This window comes from Sceloporus undulatus, chromosome 2 (assembly GCF_019175285.1).
Source record: "Sceloporus undulatus isolate JIND9_A2432 ecotype Alabama chromosome 2, SceUnd_v1.1, whole genome shotgun sequence".
NCBI lineage: Eukaryota > Metazoa > Chordata > Lepidosauria > Squamata > Phrynosomatidae > Sceloporus > Sceloporus undulatus.
Window position 1 is genome coordinate 265055898 of NC_056523.1, and position 22943 is coordinate 265078840.

The 22943-nt window shown below is 42.3% G+C and overlaps 2 protein-coding genes across 7 annotated transcripts in view; one reads left to right on the forward strand and one right to left on the reverse strand.

Annotated features, from left to right (window-relative positions):
* DMXL1 (Dmx like 1) overlaps nucleotides 1-8447 on the reverse strand; it is a 110232-nt gene extending 101785 nt beyond the window's left edge. For 2 of the 6 annotated variants that reach the window (XR_006101744.1, XM_042447905.1), the window contains exon 1: nucleotides 8056-8447. Coding sequence is in view for 4 of the 6 variants with exons in the window: in XM_042447905.1 (XP_042303839.1) it covers nucleotides 8056-8142 (87 nt within the window). In the remaining 2 variants the exon portion in view is untranslated. The remainder of the gene's footprint in view (nucleotides 1-8055) is intronic. The other 4 variants (XM_042447903.1, XM_042447902.1, XR_006101743.1 and 1 more) reach the window with 3 other exon arrangements.
* A 10321-nt stretch (nucleotides 8448-18768) lies between these two features.
* Nucleotides 18769-22943, forward strand: part of DTWD2 (DTW domain containing 2) — a 119066-nt gene continuing 114891 nt past the window's right edge. Inside the window, exon 1 of the mRNA XM_042453812.1 lies at nucleotides 18769-19027. Coding sequence (XP_042309746.1) covers nucleotides 18846-19027 — 182 coding nt within the window. The 5' untranslated portion in view covers nucleotides 18769-18845. The remainder of the gene's footprint in view (nucleotides 19028-22943) is intronic.

A 22943-nucleotide genomic window follows, 5' to 3' on the forward strand; every position in this document is an offset into this window, starting at 1 on the left:
GGAGAGGGCCAGGCATAGGAGGAGGAGAAAGGAATTAATATTATTAATAAATATTAAATAAATAATATTATTAATATAATTAATTAAAACCTATTTGCAGCCCAAAGAAGTTTAGCGTATTTTAATTTTGGTCCCTACCTACTTCCAAGTTGGGCAGGCCTGAGTTATTTGAATAAGATGAGCTTCAAATTCATGAAGCTACCTGCCTTGTTTCAATTAACCACACCTACAATTAGCCACACTTTAGCTTCTGAATGAAAAAAACAACATGTGCCATAATTAAATCAGAAATGAAATCTTACATTTTTCTGCTTGTAGCTGTTTAGGTGTGCAAGCCTTAGGCTCATGCATACAATAAGACATTTTTCTTAGCATATCCAAATCAAACCATTAGACCATTTTTGATGCAAACCAGCACATTAATAACATATGGCTAGCTCTGAAATAATAGTCTGTGTAAACCCCAACATTACCAAGAGCTAGCTTTATCAGTAATGCTAGTCTCTGAATACCTCTCATAACTTAGCTGACCTCTGTGTCAAAACAAAGCAATATTTCAAGAAACAAACTCACTGTTTCGGGCACCTACACAGGTCTTTACATTAAGTCACTCAGGGGCGTTTTACAGACCACCGCTTTGCGGCGATCTGCCGGCGCTGCTCTTTGCTCCGCAAGGGAGTCGCGGAGCAAAAAAGAAGCTCCAAAATGGAGCTTCTTCCTGCGGCGCCGTTATGACATCGCAAGGCGCTCATGGCACACTCGCGACGTCATAACCGCCGCACCCCGTCCAAGACGTAAAAATGGCGGCAGCTGTGTGGAACGGCCGCCGCCATTTGTCACGACTGAGTCCGTGATAGAGAAAGGGGCGTCTAGAAAAGACGCCCCTTTTTAAAAATGGGACGTCCTGAGGCCGTCCGAAATGGCGGTCTATAACCCGCCAGAGACTGTTTTCTCCCAATTCTCTGCAGTTTGCCCATGGTCCAAGGCAAGAGGCCACCATTTTGTAGCCCACCTAAATAGATTATGAATTAAATGGAACAAAAAATTTAAAATTAAGGCTGGAAAGAATCTTAGGAATTTATCACACCAGACTGTTTTCCCACTAAAAATGCATTTTCAAATGTGCTATGCAGTCAGGACTACTCTCTTCTTTATTGAACCTTCATGATCGTCATCTTTTTGTTACTATAGCCTTCATTTACACTAACACTTTATCACATGCAACACTTGCCATGGCCCACCCAGTACTACCAAGGACTGCCCAGTGTGTGCCTACTTTGGCACCCCCCCCCCCAAGAAATATGAATTTAAAGGAGTCTTAACTTTAAAAAGGCCTTATTTCCTGGGGGAGGGGGGAAGAGGAGAGAGACTTCCTGATTCAAGAAGTCTTACCTGTAAAAAGGCCTTATTTCCCAGAGGGGATGGGGAGAGGCTTCCTGATTCGATCAATGGGAGATTAAAGCTATTAATCTACCAGCAATTAATCTCGTCTGCTCAGGTCAGGAACTCTTCTCCCTGATCACTGGCAGGCAAAGAGCAAGCAACACTTAAAGTCCACCAGCAGGCCATCCAAAATTGTGATTAAAATAGAGTTGATTTATCCTACTGCAAATGCTAGCACCATGGAAGTGAGAAAGGAGGTCATTAATGCTGGTTCTGTGTGAATGAAAAGAAGTACCTGCCAAGATAATAGAAAGTAAGCAATGTAATGTCGTAAGTCCCAGCAACAAACACTATTAACCAGCTTTTATTGTTCTTTATTGCCTTGTGTGATAAAGTCCTAAGAATATAATTCAGTCCTTAGAACAGCATAAAAAAGTATTTTTCATTTCTTTTAGTGTTAACGTATGAGATCAAAGCAACCTTGAAGTTGCATCAAAACAAAATAGAGCTAGAAAACTAGTATGATGGATATTGTTTACATCTGTCAGTGGTAGCATCTCAAATGCAGAACTCTGGACATAATACTCCCAGCACTGGGATGGAGTGAAGAAGAGGTTTTTCTATACCCAGGATCATCTCCTACAGCACATTTTTAGGACTGTGAGAGCTGCAGAGGGAGGGGGAAATTGGCAAAAGTTACCTCCTTCCACACACTCCACCACCAACACAATTTCTTCTATTTACAGAAGGCAAACCCTGCCTATTTTATTGTTTAAAATTATTAAGTCTAACATATATTGAGTCATTTCCTTAAAACAAAAATCTCACTCTATACGCTGCACTATGAATGCTGCAATTTCCATACACTGTCAGATTAAGTGATGGCTGATTATGCTGCTTTAATCAAAAGAATGATCTTCATTGTGGTAGTTTTCAAAGAAGTAGCCCTATTAGTCTCTTGCAGCATAAAAAGGAAGATGGGGAGGAGGAAAAAGAAAGAAATGTGGCAGCATCTTTAAGACAGTTTATTAGTCTTAAAGATGCTGCCACGTTTCTTTTTTTTCCCTCCCATCCCTCCACCTTATAATCTTCTTCATTGGCAGGTTACATACCGCACAGAAGAGGCACCTCCTCGACGCCTCTCTTTGCTGCACAGCTGCGCTGCAGTATACAAATTGCGCGGCGCAGCTGCACAGCAAAGAAAGAGCTAAAAAAGCGGCTCCTTCTTGCGGCGTCGCAAAGCCCCAAAGACAGCGCTATAACATCACAGCTGCGCAGCTCTGTATGAAAGCTGCGCAGCTGCGACGTAACAGTTACACACACTATATGTATGGTGTTGTGCAACTGCGGCACATGCATGACATGCTAGGGTTGCGGGGCATGTGCATGCGCCGCCCTGAGGCAACCCTAGCACGTCATGGATGCACCGCAAAGGGCACATCTGGAAAGGGCCACTGTCTTCCTTGACATGTATATGTGTACCTGTGCCTTTAGGTTGCCTGTCGGTAACCCCATTAATTTCATAGGATTTTCTTAGACAAGTAATACTCACAGATGGTTTGACCAGTTCCTTTCTCTGAAATACAGCCTACAGCACCTGGTATACATTGGCAATCTCCCATCCAAGTACTAACCAGGGTTGACACTGCTTCCAAGATCAGACAGGATCTGATGCTTTTAGATTATTTCTCAACATGCTGCTCATTTATTTTGATTCGGGGGTTGAGGTTAGGACAATAATACCCTTTTTTAAAAAAAAATCATCTAACAGACTGTTAATTTGTTCCTCCTCATACAAAATTATTAATTCTGCTTTGCCTACATTTAGATGTTTGTTGAGATGGAAAACAAAAAAAATGGTTGAACTTTCATCCAACCGAGTAAAAGGGCTTTGAGGTGACCTCTCAAGTAAAAAAATGCTCCAAGGTATTTCTGATGTAATCACTTCTTTGCATTCACACCAACCTGGAGTGTCTGTTGACATTACCATGTTCTTTCCCTATTTAGTAAACAATGCTTATGCTTCCTTGCTCATATTTAAAACAGAAAAGAACCTGATGGACCTTGAAGAACTAGAATTTTACTAGATTTATGCCATAATAAAAACATGATGGAGGGCTCATAACAGTTTGCATGAACAGAGCCATTTTACATGGCACCTCCAATAAAATAGAGGTACCTAGGCATTAGAGAGGGGCCACCTTAGATGAATGCTATAAAAATAAGCACACAGTACTAGTCTAGATGACTGTAAGCCAATGATCCTGATTTGAAACAGCTTAATGTTGTTAGCGTTGGGAAATGAGAGCGAGTTTTTGCAAGTATTAGAGAAATAGCAATAAGTTTAGTGCATTTTAATGAAATTTCCACTTCTCTAACTTTTACTGTTCTTTGTATGATCTAGGTCAAGGGTGAGACTTATGTGGTCCTCTATATGTTTGCTGGACTGTAATTCCCTCCATCTTTAGCTAGCATAGCAAATGATAAGGAATATACAGTGTCCTCACCCTTAGTTTCATGAATACTGTTCTGAACAGTATCATTTGTTATTCTGTTTTGCCAGTATGATCTTTTGTCAGTGCTAAGGGAATGGGGTTGTTTTCATACACTTTAGAATAGCATGCGAAACATCAGTAGTGGCTTCTGCCTTCCTATTTTTCTTCTACCTCCACTAGGACCTCCTCAAAATAAGCATCCTGCAAAATGATTTTCAGCAGTTGTAGACCTTGTTTAAAGAGAGATGATGCCCTAAGCAATTTCTTAAAACAAATATAAGTATTTCTACTACTGAAGGACAGTGAGAAATTTGGTGTGTGAGTGAAAACATCTTTATTTTCTGTGACCTAACATATCACTTCCAAGTGACTACAAGAGTGGGCATTTGCTTAGCATTTTAAGTACATTGTGATAAGCTGAAATTTTCAACTTGGATCCTCAAAAGCCATCTTTGTAGAGCTCAGATTTTTTGTTGCTTATCTTCATTGACAACCAACCCCAGGTATAAACTGAACAGCTTAAAGTATTGTCATTATCAGTGCAGTTCCTGTTTAGATAATGATGTCTTAAAAGAAGTCATGGAGATTGGATACTGAACATAACAATCCACAGGCAAGTCCTCTTACGAAGAGAGCCAACATGGTATAGTGAAGACCAGGGCTCAAATCCCTGCTCAGCTATGGAAACCCACTTGGGCAAGTCACATTCTCTCAGCCTCAGAGGAAGAGAAAAGCAAATCCCTCTGAACAAATCTTGCCAAGAAAAACCCACAATATGTTTGCCATAGGCTCACCATAAGTTGGACACAACTTGAAGGTACACAATAACAATGAAGATTTGCATGTTATAATAAATTTTTTAAAAGGTGATCTCTATCTGCTTAACTGAATCAGTATTTTGCTATCTAGAAAGTAAATATTTCTTGGACAACTCTCTAGACAATTCTCCACTGTATTATCTAGTTTTATTTAGCAACTGTGCTGGAGGGAGGCATCCAAGACAAATATGATATCTGAATCCCAATTACATACCAGTAATCCTAAATCTCCTATTAAGACACCTGGAAATAACAAGTTAAAAACAGTGTTCACACAGTTTCACAATTTCTGTCAGGCATCAGAGTGACAAAACAAAGTTTACACATACAGAACATGATTGATGTTAAAGCAACACTATATATAAGCCACTTGTTGTTGTTGTTGTATGCCTTCAAGTAATTGCTGACTTATGGCAACCCTAAGGCAATCATGGAGTTTTCCTGGTGAGATTTGTTCAGAAGAGGTTTGCAATGCCTTCCTCCTGAACATGTGGCTTGCTAGATGTGAAAGGGTTATCTTTCACCTATCCATCTTTTACTGTACAGTATATGCAAATAGGCTAGCTCAAGATCTGGAAATAAATAACAGTACTGTACTGAGTGTAGTGCTAAGCAGTCCCCACTCCTGATGTTGGCTGCTTCCTAAGTCCCTTATTTAATTCCTAGCTTATTTCAGACCAGAACAAGAAAAGACAAAAAGGGAGGTTGATACCTGGATGTTCCTTTAACAGTGCAAGACCTCTACCTAACATTTGATTCAGACAGATATATGGAAAGAAACATGTGCTTCTATCAGGACAGCTTGATGTTAACTGAAGAAGTCATAGTGATCTTACCCACTCAATGTTATACTGTACTTTCCTCTCACTCAAAATGAAAACATTATTTCTAATTTTTTATATTTTAAATTAAACATTTACCACAGAAATTAAAACTTGATTAACTAATCACTCAACTGATTGAAAAGGTTTACTTTTTTAAATAGATAGTTCAAATGTTTTCCGTGGCACATGCATACCAGTAAACTAAATTAATAGTTAACAGTATAATAAGACTGATTGCCCTAACTCTGAAGCTTCCTTAACCTCAGTGCATTCTGTACTCAGAGTTAGAGACAGCAGCTAGAAGGGTTGGAGACCTAGGTCATGTTCTGGGTAGCTATTTACAGTTTTGCTGCCCCCCCCCCCCTTTTACTGTTATGGAATATACTGTTCAAAAATGATTTCAAAGTTGCTCAGAGATACTAGGCAGCAATGATACATCTAGAATAGTTGCTCCCAGTAAATATTGTACTTTGATAAACATCATAGCTTTGATGTTTCCAACACTCTTCAAATCGATTTCATACATTTCAAAAGACTGCTAGAAAAGCTCATCAGGGTTCTCTAGCCTATCTCTGCAGCATTACTGATAAAAAGTCTGACAGCTTCATTATGACATGAAACTATCTGATAGATACACTGAACAACAAAATGCCAGTAGTTAAGTAGTTTAAAGGTTTGCCATTGCTTTCCCCTGAGGCTGAGAGCGTGTGATTTGCCAAAGGGCCACCCAGTGCGTTTCATGGTCAAGCGGGTATATGCGATTTAAGCATGGACAAGTATCCTGGAAATCAGAAGTGCTTAAAAGTTTATTCTATTAAAGACATAGATATTTCAATGCACCACTTAGAATGTGATATTACGCGAGGAAAAAATTGTTGCAATGGTGTGCCTTCAATTTGTTTCTGTGACCCTGGGGATGACCCCAATACTGGGTTTACTTGGCAAGATTTGTTCAGAGGGAGTTTGCCTCTGCCTTCCACTGATGCCTCCCCTCAAATAAGGCAAGACAGGAAAACTAGGCATTGTTTCTGAAAACGATCAAATAGGATCCTTTGTCCTCAATATCATGAACTCTTCTATGGATATCCTTCAGGCCTCCAAAAATCAATGTCAAGTTGACCTTCTGTCTTGATTGCCCTATTAGTCACACATTTTGCTAGCACAGCTGTGCAAGAATGGAATCATTTTATGCTCCAGAGCTGATGGTACAAACTCTTTGCTGACAAGTCACATGTAGTTGGCTTTCAAACATTTTCCCTTTATGTTGCACAGTTGTGACATAACAAGAAATACCCGCAACAACATCAGGGGGAAAAAATACTTAGGTAAAGAAAGAAAAAGGACTGCAGGCTTTTACTTGTAAGAACTGTTATAGAAGAAGCATATAGATCAAGAAGCAAAGGTATATCTTTCATCTCTGGCCATACACAGGCCTTAAACTCAAACCCGAACTTTGCCTCTGAGTGCAATGTGAACAGGCAACCCTGCCGCACAAAAAGAGAGATGCCCCTGAGCATGTGCAGAATTCCTTTCCAGAAGAAGCCTGGATGGGAAATAAGCTTGAGTGCCTGCATCTCTCCACTCTCCTGTCCCTTGTGTAGAGGCAAGGCTGAGCAGGGGCTTGTGTGTAAAGGGGCCCTGGTCCCCCCCCTCACTTCATGGACACCAAAATCTGTAGACACTCAAGTCGCATTAAATACAATGACATAGAGAAATGGTACCCTGTATATAGAAAGGCAAAATCAAAGTCTGCTTTTGGGAATTCATTTTTCTTGGATGGCTGAGTTCTTGGGAAAGGAGCCCATGGATGCAGAGGGCTGGCTGTGCAAGCCTTCTTCGCCTTCATGGCTCTTATGGAGACACCCACCAAGTTCACGGGGTATTATTCTTGGGCAAGGGATGCTCCAAGGTACTTTGCTGCCATCCTCTTCTGAAAGGTAGGCTCCAGCGGTGGCTCTCACTGCAGCCCTTCAATCAATGCTGAGGGATTCTGGGAGCCGAAGCTCTAAACATTTAGAGGATCAACGTTTGAGAATCACTGTGCTGCAGAAGCTTGCGTTCCTCGGCGGTCTCCCATCCAAGCACTCACCAGGCTTGACCCTGTTTAGAGTCCAAGATCAGAAGGGACCTGGCGCCTTCCAATTCAGGAGACTCTGTTTACAGCAGGTACAGTGATCTCGGGCAAGACGTCACACTCTCTCAGCCCTGAGAGGAAGGGGAAGGCGCTGGCAAGCCCTCTCTGGGCTGTGATAGATGGGGGGCCCCCAACTGGAAGCAATCTGGAACGGGAGGAGGCCAGGGTGCGGATCCCGGCTGGACCATGGAAAGGAGGGCCACGCTCTCTCAGCCCCGGGGGAAGAAGGCCAGGGCAAGGCGACGCTGGCGCCAGGGCCACCGAGACTCTCTGAGCAACTGCTGCCAATAAAGACCCAGGTCAGGTTCACCTTAAGTCGGAAACAACGGGGAGGAAGAGAACGCAGGGAGCCGAGGAAGGGGGAAGGAACCCCGGCGGAAGAGAGGAGGAGGCTCACTCACCGTGAAGGGCTGCCCTGCGACGCTGCCCACGGAGAAGCAGTTGTCCCCGGGGTTGACCGCCCCCGTCAGCACCTGGTGGAGGTTCATGGCCGCAGCCAGGCGCCCTCCCGCTCCTCCGACCCGACGCCCGGGAGCCGCTCGGCTACCCTCGAAAGAGGAGGAGGAGGAGGAGGCAGTGACGGCGGCACATACTGCGGGGAGGGACCCTCCTGCCAGGCGCCGCCTTCTCTCTCGGGCAGAGCAACGTCCCCTCTACACTGGCTCCAGCCCCAACGCGCATGCGCAGAACTCCCCTCCCTCGCAGGAAACCCAATTTTTCCAGTCTCTTGTCCCTTCTCAAGGCCCAAGGCTGGAGCGACCGCTCAGAGGAGTGGGATCGAAATCTCGCGAGAAGTGGTAAAAGGATAATAATGACGTTTACTCCTCTCCAGCCCTCCCTCAGCTCGCGGTCATTTGTATCATCTACGCATGCGCAGGGATCCCCATGCTGAAGCTTCAGCCCCAACGCGCCTGCGCAGAACTCCCTTCCCTCGCAGGAAACCCAACCTTAGTTTCCAGCCTCTCTCTCTCTCTTAGGTCCTAAGGATCGGTATCGAATTTTCGCAGGAAGCAATAGAATAATAATGACGTATACTTCCCTCCTCTTCCCTCCCTTAGCTCTTGGTTATTTGTATCATCTACGCATGCGCAGAGATTCACGTGCGAGGAGGAGTGGGATTATCTGAGGGTTGGCGGTTTGGGAACGAGGAGGCAGCGGGAGGGCAGTGGGGCTCGTGCGGCTGCAGCGGTGGTGTTGCCAACAAGCCTCGAAGATAATTCCCCAAACATTTGGCCAAAACTCACCAAATCCCCCCATATCTCACCAAATACTGTACTTATTTCAATTCTCAAATTACCATTAAAACCAATCACCAAAATCACACCAAAGGCTCTGAAAAGTACCCATTTTGGTGTGAAAGGCACCAGATTGGCAACACTCTCCCCATCATGCAGCCGCGACTGCGCATTTGCGTTTTTTGTGTCTGGAGGGAACGTGGGGTTTAAAGGGGAGGGAAAGAGGGGGCTTGGTAAAACGACTGTGGGCGGGGCTTGGCCAGGGGGGCGGGGCTTTGTCTAATAATAATATAATTTATTTATATTCTGCCAAAAACAACAATAAAACCCAATATAGGATAAAATTCACCGTTTTAAATAATCCTCTCTTCCCAACCCTTCTCCCAATCATAAAAATAACAGCTAAAAACAATAAAAATAAAACTTAAACGACAGTATAAATTAAAAAAAATAAAGTAAAAGATTATCTAAAATTAGAGGTAGATTTGAGGAGAGACAAGTTTCTTCTTCTTGGGGAATGGCAACTGAAGGTCCAAAACACACTGCAGGAATAATCTGATTTGAGACGGCGTTAACTTCCCTGGCTCAATGGTAGGGAATCCTGGGAAGTGTAGTTTATTGTGGCGCCAGAGCTCCCTCTGACAGAGAAGACTGAATGTCTCACAAACACTACAAGGCCCAACATTCCCTATCATTGAGCCAGGGCAGTTAAAGCGCTTTCAAACTGGATTATTTCCGAAGTGTGTTTTCGACCTGAAGTCACAGTTTTCGGTCAAAGAGGCTGTTAAAGGATGATGCGCGCGAGGCACTTGTGGCAACCCTAATGGAAACAGGGCATCTCGTCCCTGTGAGGGCGGTCCTGTCATGCTGGGTGTTGCTACTCAGTCCCAAGCCCCAGCCAGGGAGGCCAGTCGCCCTCCTTTCCAGGACATGTCCTCCATTTCTGCCTTCTGTCGAGACAGAATTCCAAAATGTCCTCATTTTGAGCACGACAAGCATAAATGTACATTCCTGTGAGGGTTTTTAGGGGTTTTTTTGGTCATGCCCTACATTTTATCCTCAGAGTCATATGTTTCATGGTGCTTTGTCCTCCTTGGCGGCTAGGATGTCTGGCCACTCAGACATTGGTTTCCAGCTGCCATCAATCCCAGCTGAAAGGACAATTGTGATATGATGGGAACTGCAGTCTAATAAGACTGGTTCCCTATCTCTCCCTCAGAAAAAATCAAATGGGAAAGGAAGGCAGAGTCTCCCTGGACCCACTTGGTTCTGTAGGATTTGCACCCAGGCAACTGGATGTAGCAAGAGTATGTACATTTGTCCCTCCACATTTGCGACTTTGACTTTTGCAGATTTGATTATTAATGGATTTTATTAATATGTTCTCTCTAGGAATACCTAGGTCCTCCAGCGCAACTCTATTGTCAACTTTAACCAAAAGCCACTCTTAAGGACCTAGAGATTCATAGAGAGAACACTCCTTTAGTCATATGTAGCTCTTCCAGCACAATTCTATGGTGTCTGGCAGAACTTGACCACAGAGTTGCACTGGAGGACCCAGACATTCCTAGAGAGGTGTTCTCTCAGGTAAAAACTGTGTTTTTGTTATTTGCGTTTTTTCCACATTCAGGTGGGTCCTGTGCCCTTAAACCCAGAGAATGTAGAGGGACGAGTGTAGTTAAAGCCATCGTATTCCCCATCACTGTGTACGGATGTGAGAGCTGGACAGTGGGGAAAGTGGAGAAGAAGAAAATAAACCCAGTTGAGATGTGCTGGAGAAGAACACTGAGGATTCACTGGAGAGCCAAAAAGACAGACAAATGGGATCATGAACAGATCAAGCCTAAGGTGTCCCTGGAAGCCAAGATGACAAAGCTGAGGCTGTTGTATTTCAGCCACATCATGAGGAAAAATGACATTAAAAAAGAGAATGATGCTAGGAAAGATGGAAGGTAGGAGAGAGGAATACCCAGGATGAAGAGATATCCTCACCACAAAGGAGGAAAAGGCACCACAAAATGTAGGACATTCAAGAAAACGGAAGACATGAGGAGGAATTTCAAAATATCTTCCATTTTGAACAGGACTAAGAAGCATGAATTTATATTCCTGCTTCTTAGTCCTGTTCAAAATGGAAGATATTTTGAAATTCCTCCTGGGCAGGAGGTTGAAATGGAGGAAATGTCCTAGAAAAGGAGAATATCTGGTCACCCTGGAAAGACTGTACACGATATGGTTAGACTCAATAAAAAGGATCATGGGCCTGAGCCTGCAGGACCTGAGCGGAGAGATAGAGGACAGGGAGTCTTGGAGAGGTCTCATCCACAGGGTTGCTATGAGTCAAAATCAATTCAAATCAATTAGCAAAAACAACAGGTAACCCTAGTCGAAATCAGTTAGCAACAACAACAGGCAACGGTAGTATTCCCCAGATCTTTGGGATTGCTGTTCCATCAGCACTGGCCAGTGTGGTCTGACCCCAAGGATGGTGGTTGGTACAGGCCTGAGGGCCCTAAGGGCACCAAATCCTACCTGATCTTGGAAGCTATGGGCCAAAACAGACGGCCCAAATGCGCCGGGCTGGCGCCGATTTCAGAGTTAGGGACCGCATGGCAACCACACTGTCCCTAACCCTAGCACAGTGCGGTGGCACTATAATGGCGGCATCCCATCCATATGGGCACCGTCATTGTGACAAGTGATGTGTGGTGTCTGCACGTTGCTTACATAATGCACCATTGGCACTCGTTATGTCCACCCTGCGGTGCTAAAAGAATCTGTTTTTTCTGGGTTCTTTTTTCTCCGGAGGGAAGCTGCATGGTTTGCCAGCTGCGGCTTCCCTCTGGAGGGAATTAGGCTAGTATTAGGATAGTATTAGTCTTCAGTGCAAAACCAATATTTCATGTTTCCACTCTTTATGAATTATTTCTAAGGAGATACAATAAAGGGGTATGTTATGATTCTGTATTGTTTGGGATTGCTTTTACTGTCAGAGGGCTAATACAAACAATATATTGAACTGATTGCCATAACCATGTTGATACATGTTATGGTTCTGTAGTTCTACTTTAATTTACAGGTGAGTAATTTACCATGGTAGCAAATATCCCAATAGTAGTACATTGTTAGCTCACCTAAGGAAATTTTGCTCAGCATATCTTTAAAATTCTTGAAAATTAATACCATACAGACATACATGGACAGAGGTTTGTTAGGTGTTTTAGGTTGCAGTTCTTTACCTGGGTGTAAATCAATGTAATCTGAGTGTACATCAGAGTAGGCAGGGGTAGGACAATGGGCCAAAACATAATGCAGAAATAATCCAGTTTGAGACTGCTTTAACTGCCTTGGCTCAATGCTAGGGAATACTGGGAACTTATTATTATTATTTTAAAATTTTATTGAGACGTACCAAATATAAAACAAAAGACATGCACATATTTTACATACAGTGAAACATTTCCTAAGATATCCCCACCCACTCCACATCCCTCTTCTTAAATTGGTTGCATCATCCTAGCTTTCCCCCAATCTTCCCCTTCTACTCATCCTCACTGATGATCTTCTTTTGTCGTCCTTCTGATGAACTGAACATCCATCTTCTTCTTTTACTTCAGTCTTAAACCCATTATCTACATACTCTTCCCTTCTTCACTTACTTGTTCCCTCCCCTTAACTACTGTCTAACTTGGCCCAGGAATTGTAACTTACTTTGATTTAAAACATAAAACACATCTTCACACAAAATGGAAACTTTAGCTCTGTGAGACATTTAGCTTTCTCTGACAGAGAGCTCTGGTGCTACAAGAAATGAAAGTTTGCAGAATTCCTTAGCACTGAGCCAGGGCAGTTGAAGTGGTCTCAAACTGGATTATTTCTGCAGTGTGTTTTGGCCCTGTGTTAAGTAGTATGTGCAATCCTATACATACCTACTCATAAGTAAAACCCAATGAGTTTGATTACTTTTACTCTTAGGTCAGTGGCTACAGGATTGCAGCATAAAATTTTGTTAACAGTGTTACTATTAAACCAGAAATACTACAACAAGACAGAAAACTTGATATTCTGTACTTCGAAAACTACAAAAATCAGGATTTTAAAGAAAAGAATTCTACATATCTTCCAAACAATAACCAACATCATTCAAAATGGGAGGCAAATAGGCCAGGTTTTTGATACACTCCCTACATTTTGCCATTTTCCTAAATGGCTATGGTCTTGATATATAAAAGAAGGAAAAATCTGTAAGATTATAGTGCTTCAATTTTCATTTTGAACATTATTGGTTGCCATTTTTAGATAAGGAGAGACATCTTTGTGAAATACCTGCAGGTTGGTCTTTATTTTTTTTTAATTATACAGTTTTCTGTTTGCCATTTATGCATTTTATTGGGCATACTGTATTAAATTTTGTGTATTCCATTTTACATATAAATAAACATAAGGCATATGTGCACATGCAACTTCTGTATTCGTCCAGCTCTTATCTTGTTGTATATTGTCTTTTATCCTTTTAACAGTCAGTGAAAGCTCTATAAATATTTCTCAGATGAAACATACTGGGCTAACCTTTGATATAAAACTTCAAAAAACCCAACATCATGAGACTTAATTTCTCCTTCACATCAGGATTTATTACATGTTCTCCTTTGCTTTCAAGCTGTGTTTGGCCCAGAAGGCAGCAGAATATGAAGGAAAAGCAAAACGAATTAGCAAGAATTAAATCTCTCTTTTGTTCAATTATATGTCTATTTCTCCCTTTGATGATACAAAACCGGGAGGGGTGGCTACTACATTGGAAAAAAATTTCAAAAGGAACATGAGAAACTACAAAATTGGCCAGAAATTAATACTGTACAATTAAATTCAATAGAGATAAATGCAAAATTCTACATTTAGGACAAATGCACAGGTATAGGATGGAGGATACATGGTTCAGCAGTACTACATGTGAAAAGGACTTTTGGATTACTGTTGATCATAATCTGAATATGAGTTTTGATTCTGCAACAAAGAAGGCAAATGCTATCTTAGCCTGCATTAGTAGGAGGATAGTTTCCAAGCAGAGGCAAGAAGAGGCCCCTTCTATTCTGCACTGGTCAGGTCTCATCTGGAGTACTTCATTCAGTTCTGGGCACCTCATTTTAAGGACATAGACAAGTTGGAGCAGGGTCAGAGACCAGCAACAAGGATGATAAGGAATACAAAACATAGGAGGTGAGGTTTAAGGGGCTTGTTCAGCTTGGTAAGGAAAAGATGGGGGGCGGGTTATTTGATTATATTCTTTAAATACTTCAAGGGCTGCCACAGAAAGGAGGTGGCAGTTTTGTTCTCTGCTGCCACCGAGGGTAGGACCAGGTCTAATGGCCTGAAGTTACAAGAGAGTAGATTTTGATTGATCAGAAGGAACATCTCGACAGTAAGGGCAGTTTGCAATGAAACCAGTTGCCTACAGTGGCAGTGGGGTCTCCTCTTCAAAAAGAGGCTGAACAGCTACCGACTGGGGATGTTTTAGCTGGAGATCCTGCACTGAGCAGGGGATTGGACTCAATTGCCCATGGCACCATCCAGTTCTATGATTCAACTCATTCTTAAATTTTCCATACCTTCTTTACACCCCGATTACAATATCACATTTCAGTTTGAATTGAAGATGTAGCCAAAATTTCCAAATGGCTAGAAATTGCTTGGCTTTATGAATTATTGGTATTGCTAGTGTTATTATATGATGATGATGTTCCCATCAAACACTATTAGTGAAGCAACTGTATTCCTTTGATTTACCTTGGACACATTATTATTTGGATCATCACAAAAGCTATTTTGCACAGCACATAGTTAACTATTGATTTTTTTTTTTTAAATGAGGAAACGTAACAGTGGCCACCAACTTGGGCAGATTTAAAATGGGATTAGAAAATTCATGGAGGACAAGACTCTGAATGCCTACTAGTTATTATGGCTATACAAATATCAGCCAGTATGTCCCTGTATACTAGTTTCTGTGGAGTGTAGGTGAGAGAGTCATGGTATTGGATGTTGGTCGTGCTTGGAGACAACTGGTTGGCCACTGTGAACAGCATGCTGGACTAGATAGGAATTTTTATCTCATCTAGCAAAGCTGTTCTTAAGTATCTAACCATGTTTACTCAGGGTGTAGTTCCACTAATTTCAACTTAATTCTATGTAAGTCTGGTTAATAACCGTACCCATAGTCATTACTGTCTTCTAGTTTGATTCGAGCCTGGTATGAAAAAGGGAGGATGTACCAGCTTTGTATGTCCTGTGACTGTACCGTGAACATAAGCACACTGGTACTTCAGTTTTTGTTGCTCTTCAGTACTAAAAAAAATGAAGCTGCACAGCTATTATGTTTTTTTTAAAGTTCCCTTTTATGATTACAATAAACGTACAGATTTTTGTCATTATATGGTATGAACTACTGGTATTTTTGGTAACAAACCAAACGCTTCAGTGAAAATGCAGAAGAGAAGCATTGTGAAGTCAGGGACTTTCCACTGTATCAGCAACATTTCCATCAAACAATTGTTTCCCAAATTATATTAAGAAATATTCAGAAAAGTGAAGTCCTCGGTTTCAAAAATAGTATATACAGTACCAGAAAAATAAAATATCAATGCTATGTCAGACCAGTTTCAATGGCCATGGCATGCTGTGGGAAAGAAGAATGGGGGATGGAATGGAGTGGCTTCAGTCTTGAAAAGCAGCATTCCACCCTGCAACATTTTGTTGCATGTCTCACTTGTGGATTTTAGTTTCTGTTTTCAACCCACATGAGTGTAGAGCACTTCCGTAATTTTATTCCATGTCACCTCTCACAATGTTTGACACTATTTGTATTGAAAACATAGTAGTACCTCCCTGGCCATGTTGACACATTATACTTCAGCACACAAAGTCCTTGGGCGTGAAGCCAGAGTATGACTTTTGGGGTAAAGGGGATGTTTATATGCTAATATTAGTAATACACAGGAAGCTGTCTTACAATAAAGTCACTGCTCCATCTAGATCTCATTTTCTCAATCAGGGTTCCTTGGAACCCTATGGTTCTGTGACAAGTCACCAGGGGCTTTACAATAAATCGTGATTTGGGAGAAAAAGTGTATTTAGCTCTAAATACAATTTTTATACAGGGGCTCCCAGCAGCCCAAAATTATTTCAAGGGTTCTTCCATGGTAAAAAGTTTCAGAAAGGCTGGTCTCATCTATTACACTGTGGTTGATACCTAACTGGCAGCAGCTCTCCAGGCAGGATTTTTTCTCAGGCCTTCCTGGAAATGCAAGGGATTGCATCTGGGACATTCTGCTTGCAGTTTGCTTTACCATTACTAATATTTCACACTCTGCACCTACAGTTACTTGAGCTGACTTGACTTTAGTATCAAATACATTCTATTTGCTCTACTAAAGCTTTTAGTTTTTATAAGCAATAAATATTAGGTTGAAAAAAGTGTGATTATTTGCATTTACCATAGTGATATAACCATGTGTTTTTGCTAATAAAGAGTAGAAGGTAAAGCACTGTGTAGATGAATGGCACTAAATAAATAAATAAAATATTTTATTTGTATACCGTTTTTCCCTAGATCAGTAGAAGGGGGGACAGTAGTATTTTTTTTAGTATTGTATCAGCTTATGGAAGATTCCTGGAGATGTTTAATCAGCAGTAAGATCTATACTTCAGTGGTAAGTATGCATAGCTTTATTTCCTGAATGGGACCAGTTCCAAATCCTACAATAGTGCAGAGCAGGATATGTCCAAGAGCACTGTCATCTCCACTTGATTGTGCTTAAGCGCAGTATAGGATCCATCACAGATCTCATTGGTTTGCATTCAGACAGGATAGCAATTACTAGCTAATTTTTAACATAGATTGAAGCTGAAAACCAGATGCTGGAACAGAGAATTGGTTTGTACTACAATGTAAAACATTCAGATTCAGTTCTGAAGTATTCCATGGTGTTGGGCCACGGTGTGACAAGAGAAATCGTCATACCAACAAGCCTCATCCCTGATGTGCCTGCCAGCTGGCCTTATTACCCACATGTACAAAGTACGTATCTGTAAGTAGATATTTTTCATGCAAACAGTTATATGTATGTGATCTAAATTGAAAGCATTCCCATGTAGAACTGTACATATGAAATCTCCCTGGAAGCGTTTGTGCTGTATGTACAAATGGCATATGTCAGGGAAAATTGGTATGCATGACTGTGGCTAACTGATATGTCCCCACCCATGCCCTCACATGTTGGTCCATTAGAAGGCAATATACTGAGGGAGAGTTGTAGTAGCACTGTGGTTAAGTCCTGCATGGAGAAAGTCCCACATACAATGGCCTGTTACAGACAGGCCAAAATAAAGCTGCTTCGAGTCACTTTGGAGGTATGGTATTTCAATGATGCATGAGTCCTAAGGGTCCAAAAGCCACACCAAAGCTGCACTCCAGTCCTTAGGACAGGAGCGTGGCTTTGGTGTGGCTTTTGAACTCTTAGGACGCATGCATCATTGAAATACCATACCTCCAAAGTGACTCGAAGCGCCTGGAATGTCATTGCCAGCCAGAGTAGACAATACTAGGCTAGAAGGGGCTATTTTTTAAATCTCAGTAAATCCACAGAAAAACAGTGCACCATATTTTTCTGTAAGCAAGAGTAAACAAGTATTCACTCCTATGGGGCTTTATATGGAATGATATCCCATTTGCAAAATCCCTACCCCTGCAATACACCACAGAAGAAAGCATTTTGGAACACCCCCTTGATGTATCTCAACTATGCAGCAGGACAGGCTAATACTCTCCAACATTTCAGCTGAAAATCAGGGAAGCAAAAAGAGAATGTGATCAAAGGGGCAAAAGTTATTAAGAAGGAGGTACACATAAGCTGGAGATGCTTCAGCACTTTGCTTTTGCCTGAGACGACAGGGAAGAGCAGACTCTGCCCTCCTCTCCACTGAGTTAAGTGAGGGGAAAATCCTGTTGCATTTTGAACTCAGTTTGCAGCAAGTGAAGTAAGGTGAGGACAAAAGGGAGTGGGAGGATAGAGACTGGACCTTTTTAAAAGCAGCTGAATAAGTGGGGGGACAGAGAATTAACCAGGGCTGCCCTGACTCCCTACCAATTTGGGGCAACTGGAGAGCATGGACTCTGTCCTGTTGAGCTCTGGTGCCGAAACAAACTACAATCCCCAGAATTCCCTACCTCGAGCCAGGGCAGTTAAAGTGGTGCTAAATTGGATTAAGAAGCGATGTGAAGGGACACAGGAGAGGAGGTTGCATCCGCACTGCAGAAATAATCCAGTTCAGCACCACTTTAACTGCCATTGTCCAAGGCTAGGGAATCCTGGGATTTGTAGTTCGCTGTGGCACTAGAGTTCTCTCTGACAGAGAAGGCTACATGTCTCACAAAACTACAATCCCCAGAATTCCATAGCACCGAGCCAGGGCAGTTAAAGCACCATGCAGATCAGTGGTTCTCAACCTTTGGTCCTCCATTTGGTTTGGGACTACAGATCCCAGTAGCCTCAGCCAACTTGACCAATAGTCAGGAATTAGGGGAACTGAAGTCCATAAGGTTGAGAACCACTGATGTAGATGGTGGGCACTATATAAATAAATGATGATGATGATAATAATAATAATAATAATAATAATATAAAGGGGACAATAGTATTTGTATTTAGTATTGTATCATCTTATGGAAAATTCCTTTATCTGTTTATGGATTATTTCTGCAGTTTGAGTGCAGCCCCCCCATGTCTCTTCACGTCGCATTCTGATTGGCTGCGCTTGAGGAAGAAGGAGGAGCCACGTTCCATCACGTGACGCGGCATAGAGAGAGGGAGCTGATAGGCGTCTACTTTCTGCCCATCCCGACAAGTTGTCTGCTGGGTCCTAGCGCCCCTTCCCAGTAATCCCCGCTAGCATAGGAAGCCATGGAGGAAGAAAGGCCGGCAGCGGGCGCAGCAGGAGAGCGAGAGGAGGAGGAGGAGAAGGCGGGCCATAGAGGCACTGCCAGGGCCAGCGGTCCCTCAGAGCCGGAGAGCGAAGGCTGCGAGGGCCTCTGGGAGCTCCCCGTGGAACTCAGCGCCAGGAGGCCGGAGTGCAGCCGCTGCGGGTGAGTCAGGCAGGTAGGGCCGCGCTGTCAGCTGGTCACGTGACGCTCCGCAGGGGACTGCGTGCCGCGCGCCCTCTGCCGGCGGACGGGTGGAACTGCAGCGCCGCCAATTCGGCCATTTTATTTCCTCTGCAGAAATCATAATCCAATCTTTGACTCCGCTTTTGACAGCCCTGGCTCAGTGCTGTGGAATTCTGGGAAGTGTAGTTCGTTGTGGCACCAGAGCTGTTGTTATTATTGATTATCTTAAACCCAGAATTCAGCAGGGACACCCAAGGAGTCGATTGGAAAGGAAACATACAGTTTATTTATCTGCGGCATTGTTCCCAGAGGAAATTCTTATTCCAAATTCTGGGACCTCGAGTTCAAAGAGAACAAAGCTTTTATAGCATTTTGAACAAAGGAAACTACAAATCACATTTTCATCAGTTACGCTGAATTGAACATTTACACACATATAAAAATGTATATTCATTGGATATCTTTCCGTCCTTCTTTCTTCTCCTCTGGAGGAGTGCGTGGGAAGAGTCCTAAGAACCGTGTGGGTTGTCCAGAAATAGGGGGGGAAACCTCACAAAACCCACCCTTGTGTTGTTGTTGTTGTTGTATGTCTTCAAGTTGTTTCTGATTTATGGTGACGCACCTAACAGGAGTCTCTAATGGCATTTTCTTGGCAGCTTTCTTCATCAGAATTGCCTCCTGAGGCTGAGAGAGTGTGACCTGCCCAAAGTCAACCCTGGGGTCTTCCATGGCCGAGCCAGGATTCGAACTCAGGTCTCCAGAGTAGCACTGAGCCAGGGCTTTTTAAAGCAGTCTCAAACTTGATTATTCCTGCTGTAGCTTTATCCTCAAATCCTGGGATTTACAGTTTTACAAGGTCTTTCGCCTTCTCTTCTAAAGAGTGCTGGTGGTGCCTCACAAAACTACAGACCCCAGGATTCTGTAGGATGGAGCCATGGCAGTTACAGTGGTACCAAACTGCGTTATTTCTACAGTGTAAATCAGCCTGTGGGTCGCAAGCCCTTTGGGGGTCAAACGATCCTTTCACATATTTCTGATGGTCTTAGGAAATAATTTTGGGGGTCACCACAACATGAGGAACTGTATGAAAGGGTCGCAGCATTAGGAAGGTTGAGAAACACTGGCGTAAACCTGCTGAAAAGCTTTGTTCAGCAAGCAGTCAGGGTGGCCAGATGTCCTAGACGCAAAGGAGGACAAGGCACCACAAAGTATAGGACGTTCAAGACAAATGGCGGACATTACCAAATAAAAGCTAAAAACACTTTTTAGCACAAACTCATGCTCAAAATGGAGGACATTTTGGAATTCCTCCTAGACAGACGGTTGAAATGCAGGGTGTTTCATGGAAAAGGAGGATGACTGGTCACCCTGATGGCAGTACATAATCGTTGTCAGGACTGAAGGGGTGTTCCAAGGGACGTTATATTTAAGAGTCCAAACATCTCACCATTTACAAAAAGCTTCCTTCCATTTTGTCCGCACTTCAAAGCAGTGTGTCTTCCCAGGCCTTGCCCCTGATTCTCTCCCCCGCAACACAAACCAAGCTTCAGCTTCCCACAAAAACGACCTTGGTAACTTGCAGTTCATAATTTCATCCTCCAGACGTTTCATTATCCCTGGTGGCTGATGATAACATCTTTTTTTTCCTTCCCAGAATCACCAGTTGGACAGAGCACCCCATCAGCCCCCATTCCCACATATAAGCACAGCAGTTACCGCAGAGGGCCATGTAGTGTAATGGTTTGAGTGTTGGACTTTGACTCTGGAGACCAGGGTTCAAATCCTAGCTCAGTCATGGAAACCTACTGGGTGGCCTTGGGCAAGTCACACTCTCTCAGCCTCAGGGGATGGCAATGACAATCCTCTTTTGAAGAAACCTACAAAGAAAACCTTGTGATAGAGTCGCCTTAGGGTCACTGTAAATCCGAAGCAACTTAAGGGCACACAACAACAACAGCAACAACAACAAACAGTTACACATGGCAGGACCATTAGTGGACCATGGTTCTGAAGCAGCCCACTTTGTCAGGTGCGTCTGGTGGGCCCCAGCAGTCTGCTAAAGCTTACTCTGAGTAAATCTTGAATTCAAAGATATAGCCATGTTAAGTCTGTAGAATCAATATGTGGATTGATCTTGTAGCCCCTTTGAGACTCACTGAAAGAAAGAAATTGGCAGCATGCGCTTTCATAGACTACAGTCTACTTCCTCAGATGCATTTGTACACTCTGAGGCAGTGTACTGTATTCCACTATCAAACAACTCTTACCATCAGGGAGTTTTTCCTGATGTTTAGGTGGAATCTCATTTCCTGTAGTTTGGCTAAATAAAACTTGTTTATTCTTTAAGATACCACAAGAGTTTGTTTCTTGTTGCAACACATAAACAAAACTACCCCATGGAAAGTCCTAGCCACAGTTTGCATTCCTAGCAGTAATTCTGTAACACTTTACATAAAGTTCCACTGGAATCAGTAATTTCTGGTAAATCTTCTAATTGTTTTGGTCTTAGAGCTCATTTCTGTTTCCGTTTCTCTGCCAAAGGGAACATTTCCATTCTGTGCCAACTAATCTACAAATCCCATGTGTGAGATGAGCAGTCATGTATGTTTTACAGTATGCAAAGACACTGGATATTGGAAGTGACCATTGCCTTCAATGTGCGAGTGCATGTATATGAAATACCTATGGGTAAAGTCATCAGGCATGAGGCTTATGCGTTTCACTTTTTTTTCTTCATCAGAATTGAAAGCATAGTTACTTGGAGTCTCAGGTTATTAATACATGTATTTTACTGATCATATTTTTGAGTGATGAAGATGAATATTCCTCTGTGCCTTGGCATTTTAATAACTATGCAGATTAATTTAAGCAGTTGTGAAGACAGTTTCCAATCATCATGACAGGACTTAATTGAGTTGTCAATGTGAGGGATTTGTCTAAGACCTGTTCTTCAAAACCCAGGAATAGCAAAGAGTGTTTTCCAGAGCAAAAGTGGCCAACCCTATAATCTATTTGTTTGTTAAGTTTGGAAATGATGGCTTTTCAATAAAGTGTAAAAGATGAATGCATTTATCCTTGCGTAAAATGTGCACTTTTAAAGGCATGTGATAGCTACCGGACATTCATGGGTGATACTGTATTGCCATCTAGTGATCAACAAGTATATACAGTGCTTGAACAGCTTTACATTGCAAGTTCCTTTTTTCCTGCAGCATATGTGCTTTAATAGTTTAGTAATCAAAACTTTGGATTGTTATGATTCGAGACTGTTTAGCACAATAGAATAGTGATAGGTATGACACATTTAAGGAGTGAGGAAAGATTCTTCATTATTAAAATCTATTTAGAATTGGGATTTGTGTCAAATATATCCAAATGTACCAAATTCTGCCTATTTTGCCTCTTACATGAAACCCACTTTAGCAAGGCATTCTGTATCTCATTTGGAACATCTACAAGTGAGACCTGCAAAAATACTGCAGTACTGAATGCTCCTGATCAGGATCAGCGATGCCCCTTTTGCACCCTTTCCCTCAGCATCTCTGGCCAATGAACAAGCTCAGTCTCATTTTGGTGTTCTTGAAGATTTTTGACTCTTTAGGTTTTTTAATGTTTTATATATGTCTCCAAATGATGAGCATGCTGAAAACCCCTCTTGTTTTTCAGTGATCCTCCCATTCTTTTCTAAATACCCTACAATGTTCAGCACCCAAGTTCCAAATTATTTATTTTTCTTGTATCTGACGAAATTTATGCCAAATAAAACTTGTTAGTTTTTGAGATGCCACAACACATTTACTTTGAATTGTTTGTTTAATTTGTAATTTGTCTTTCTACCCAATGGTACTCAAGGCACCTAATCATCACCACCATCATCCAATTAAATGTAAGGCAA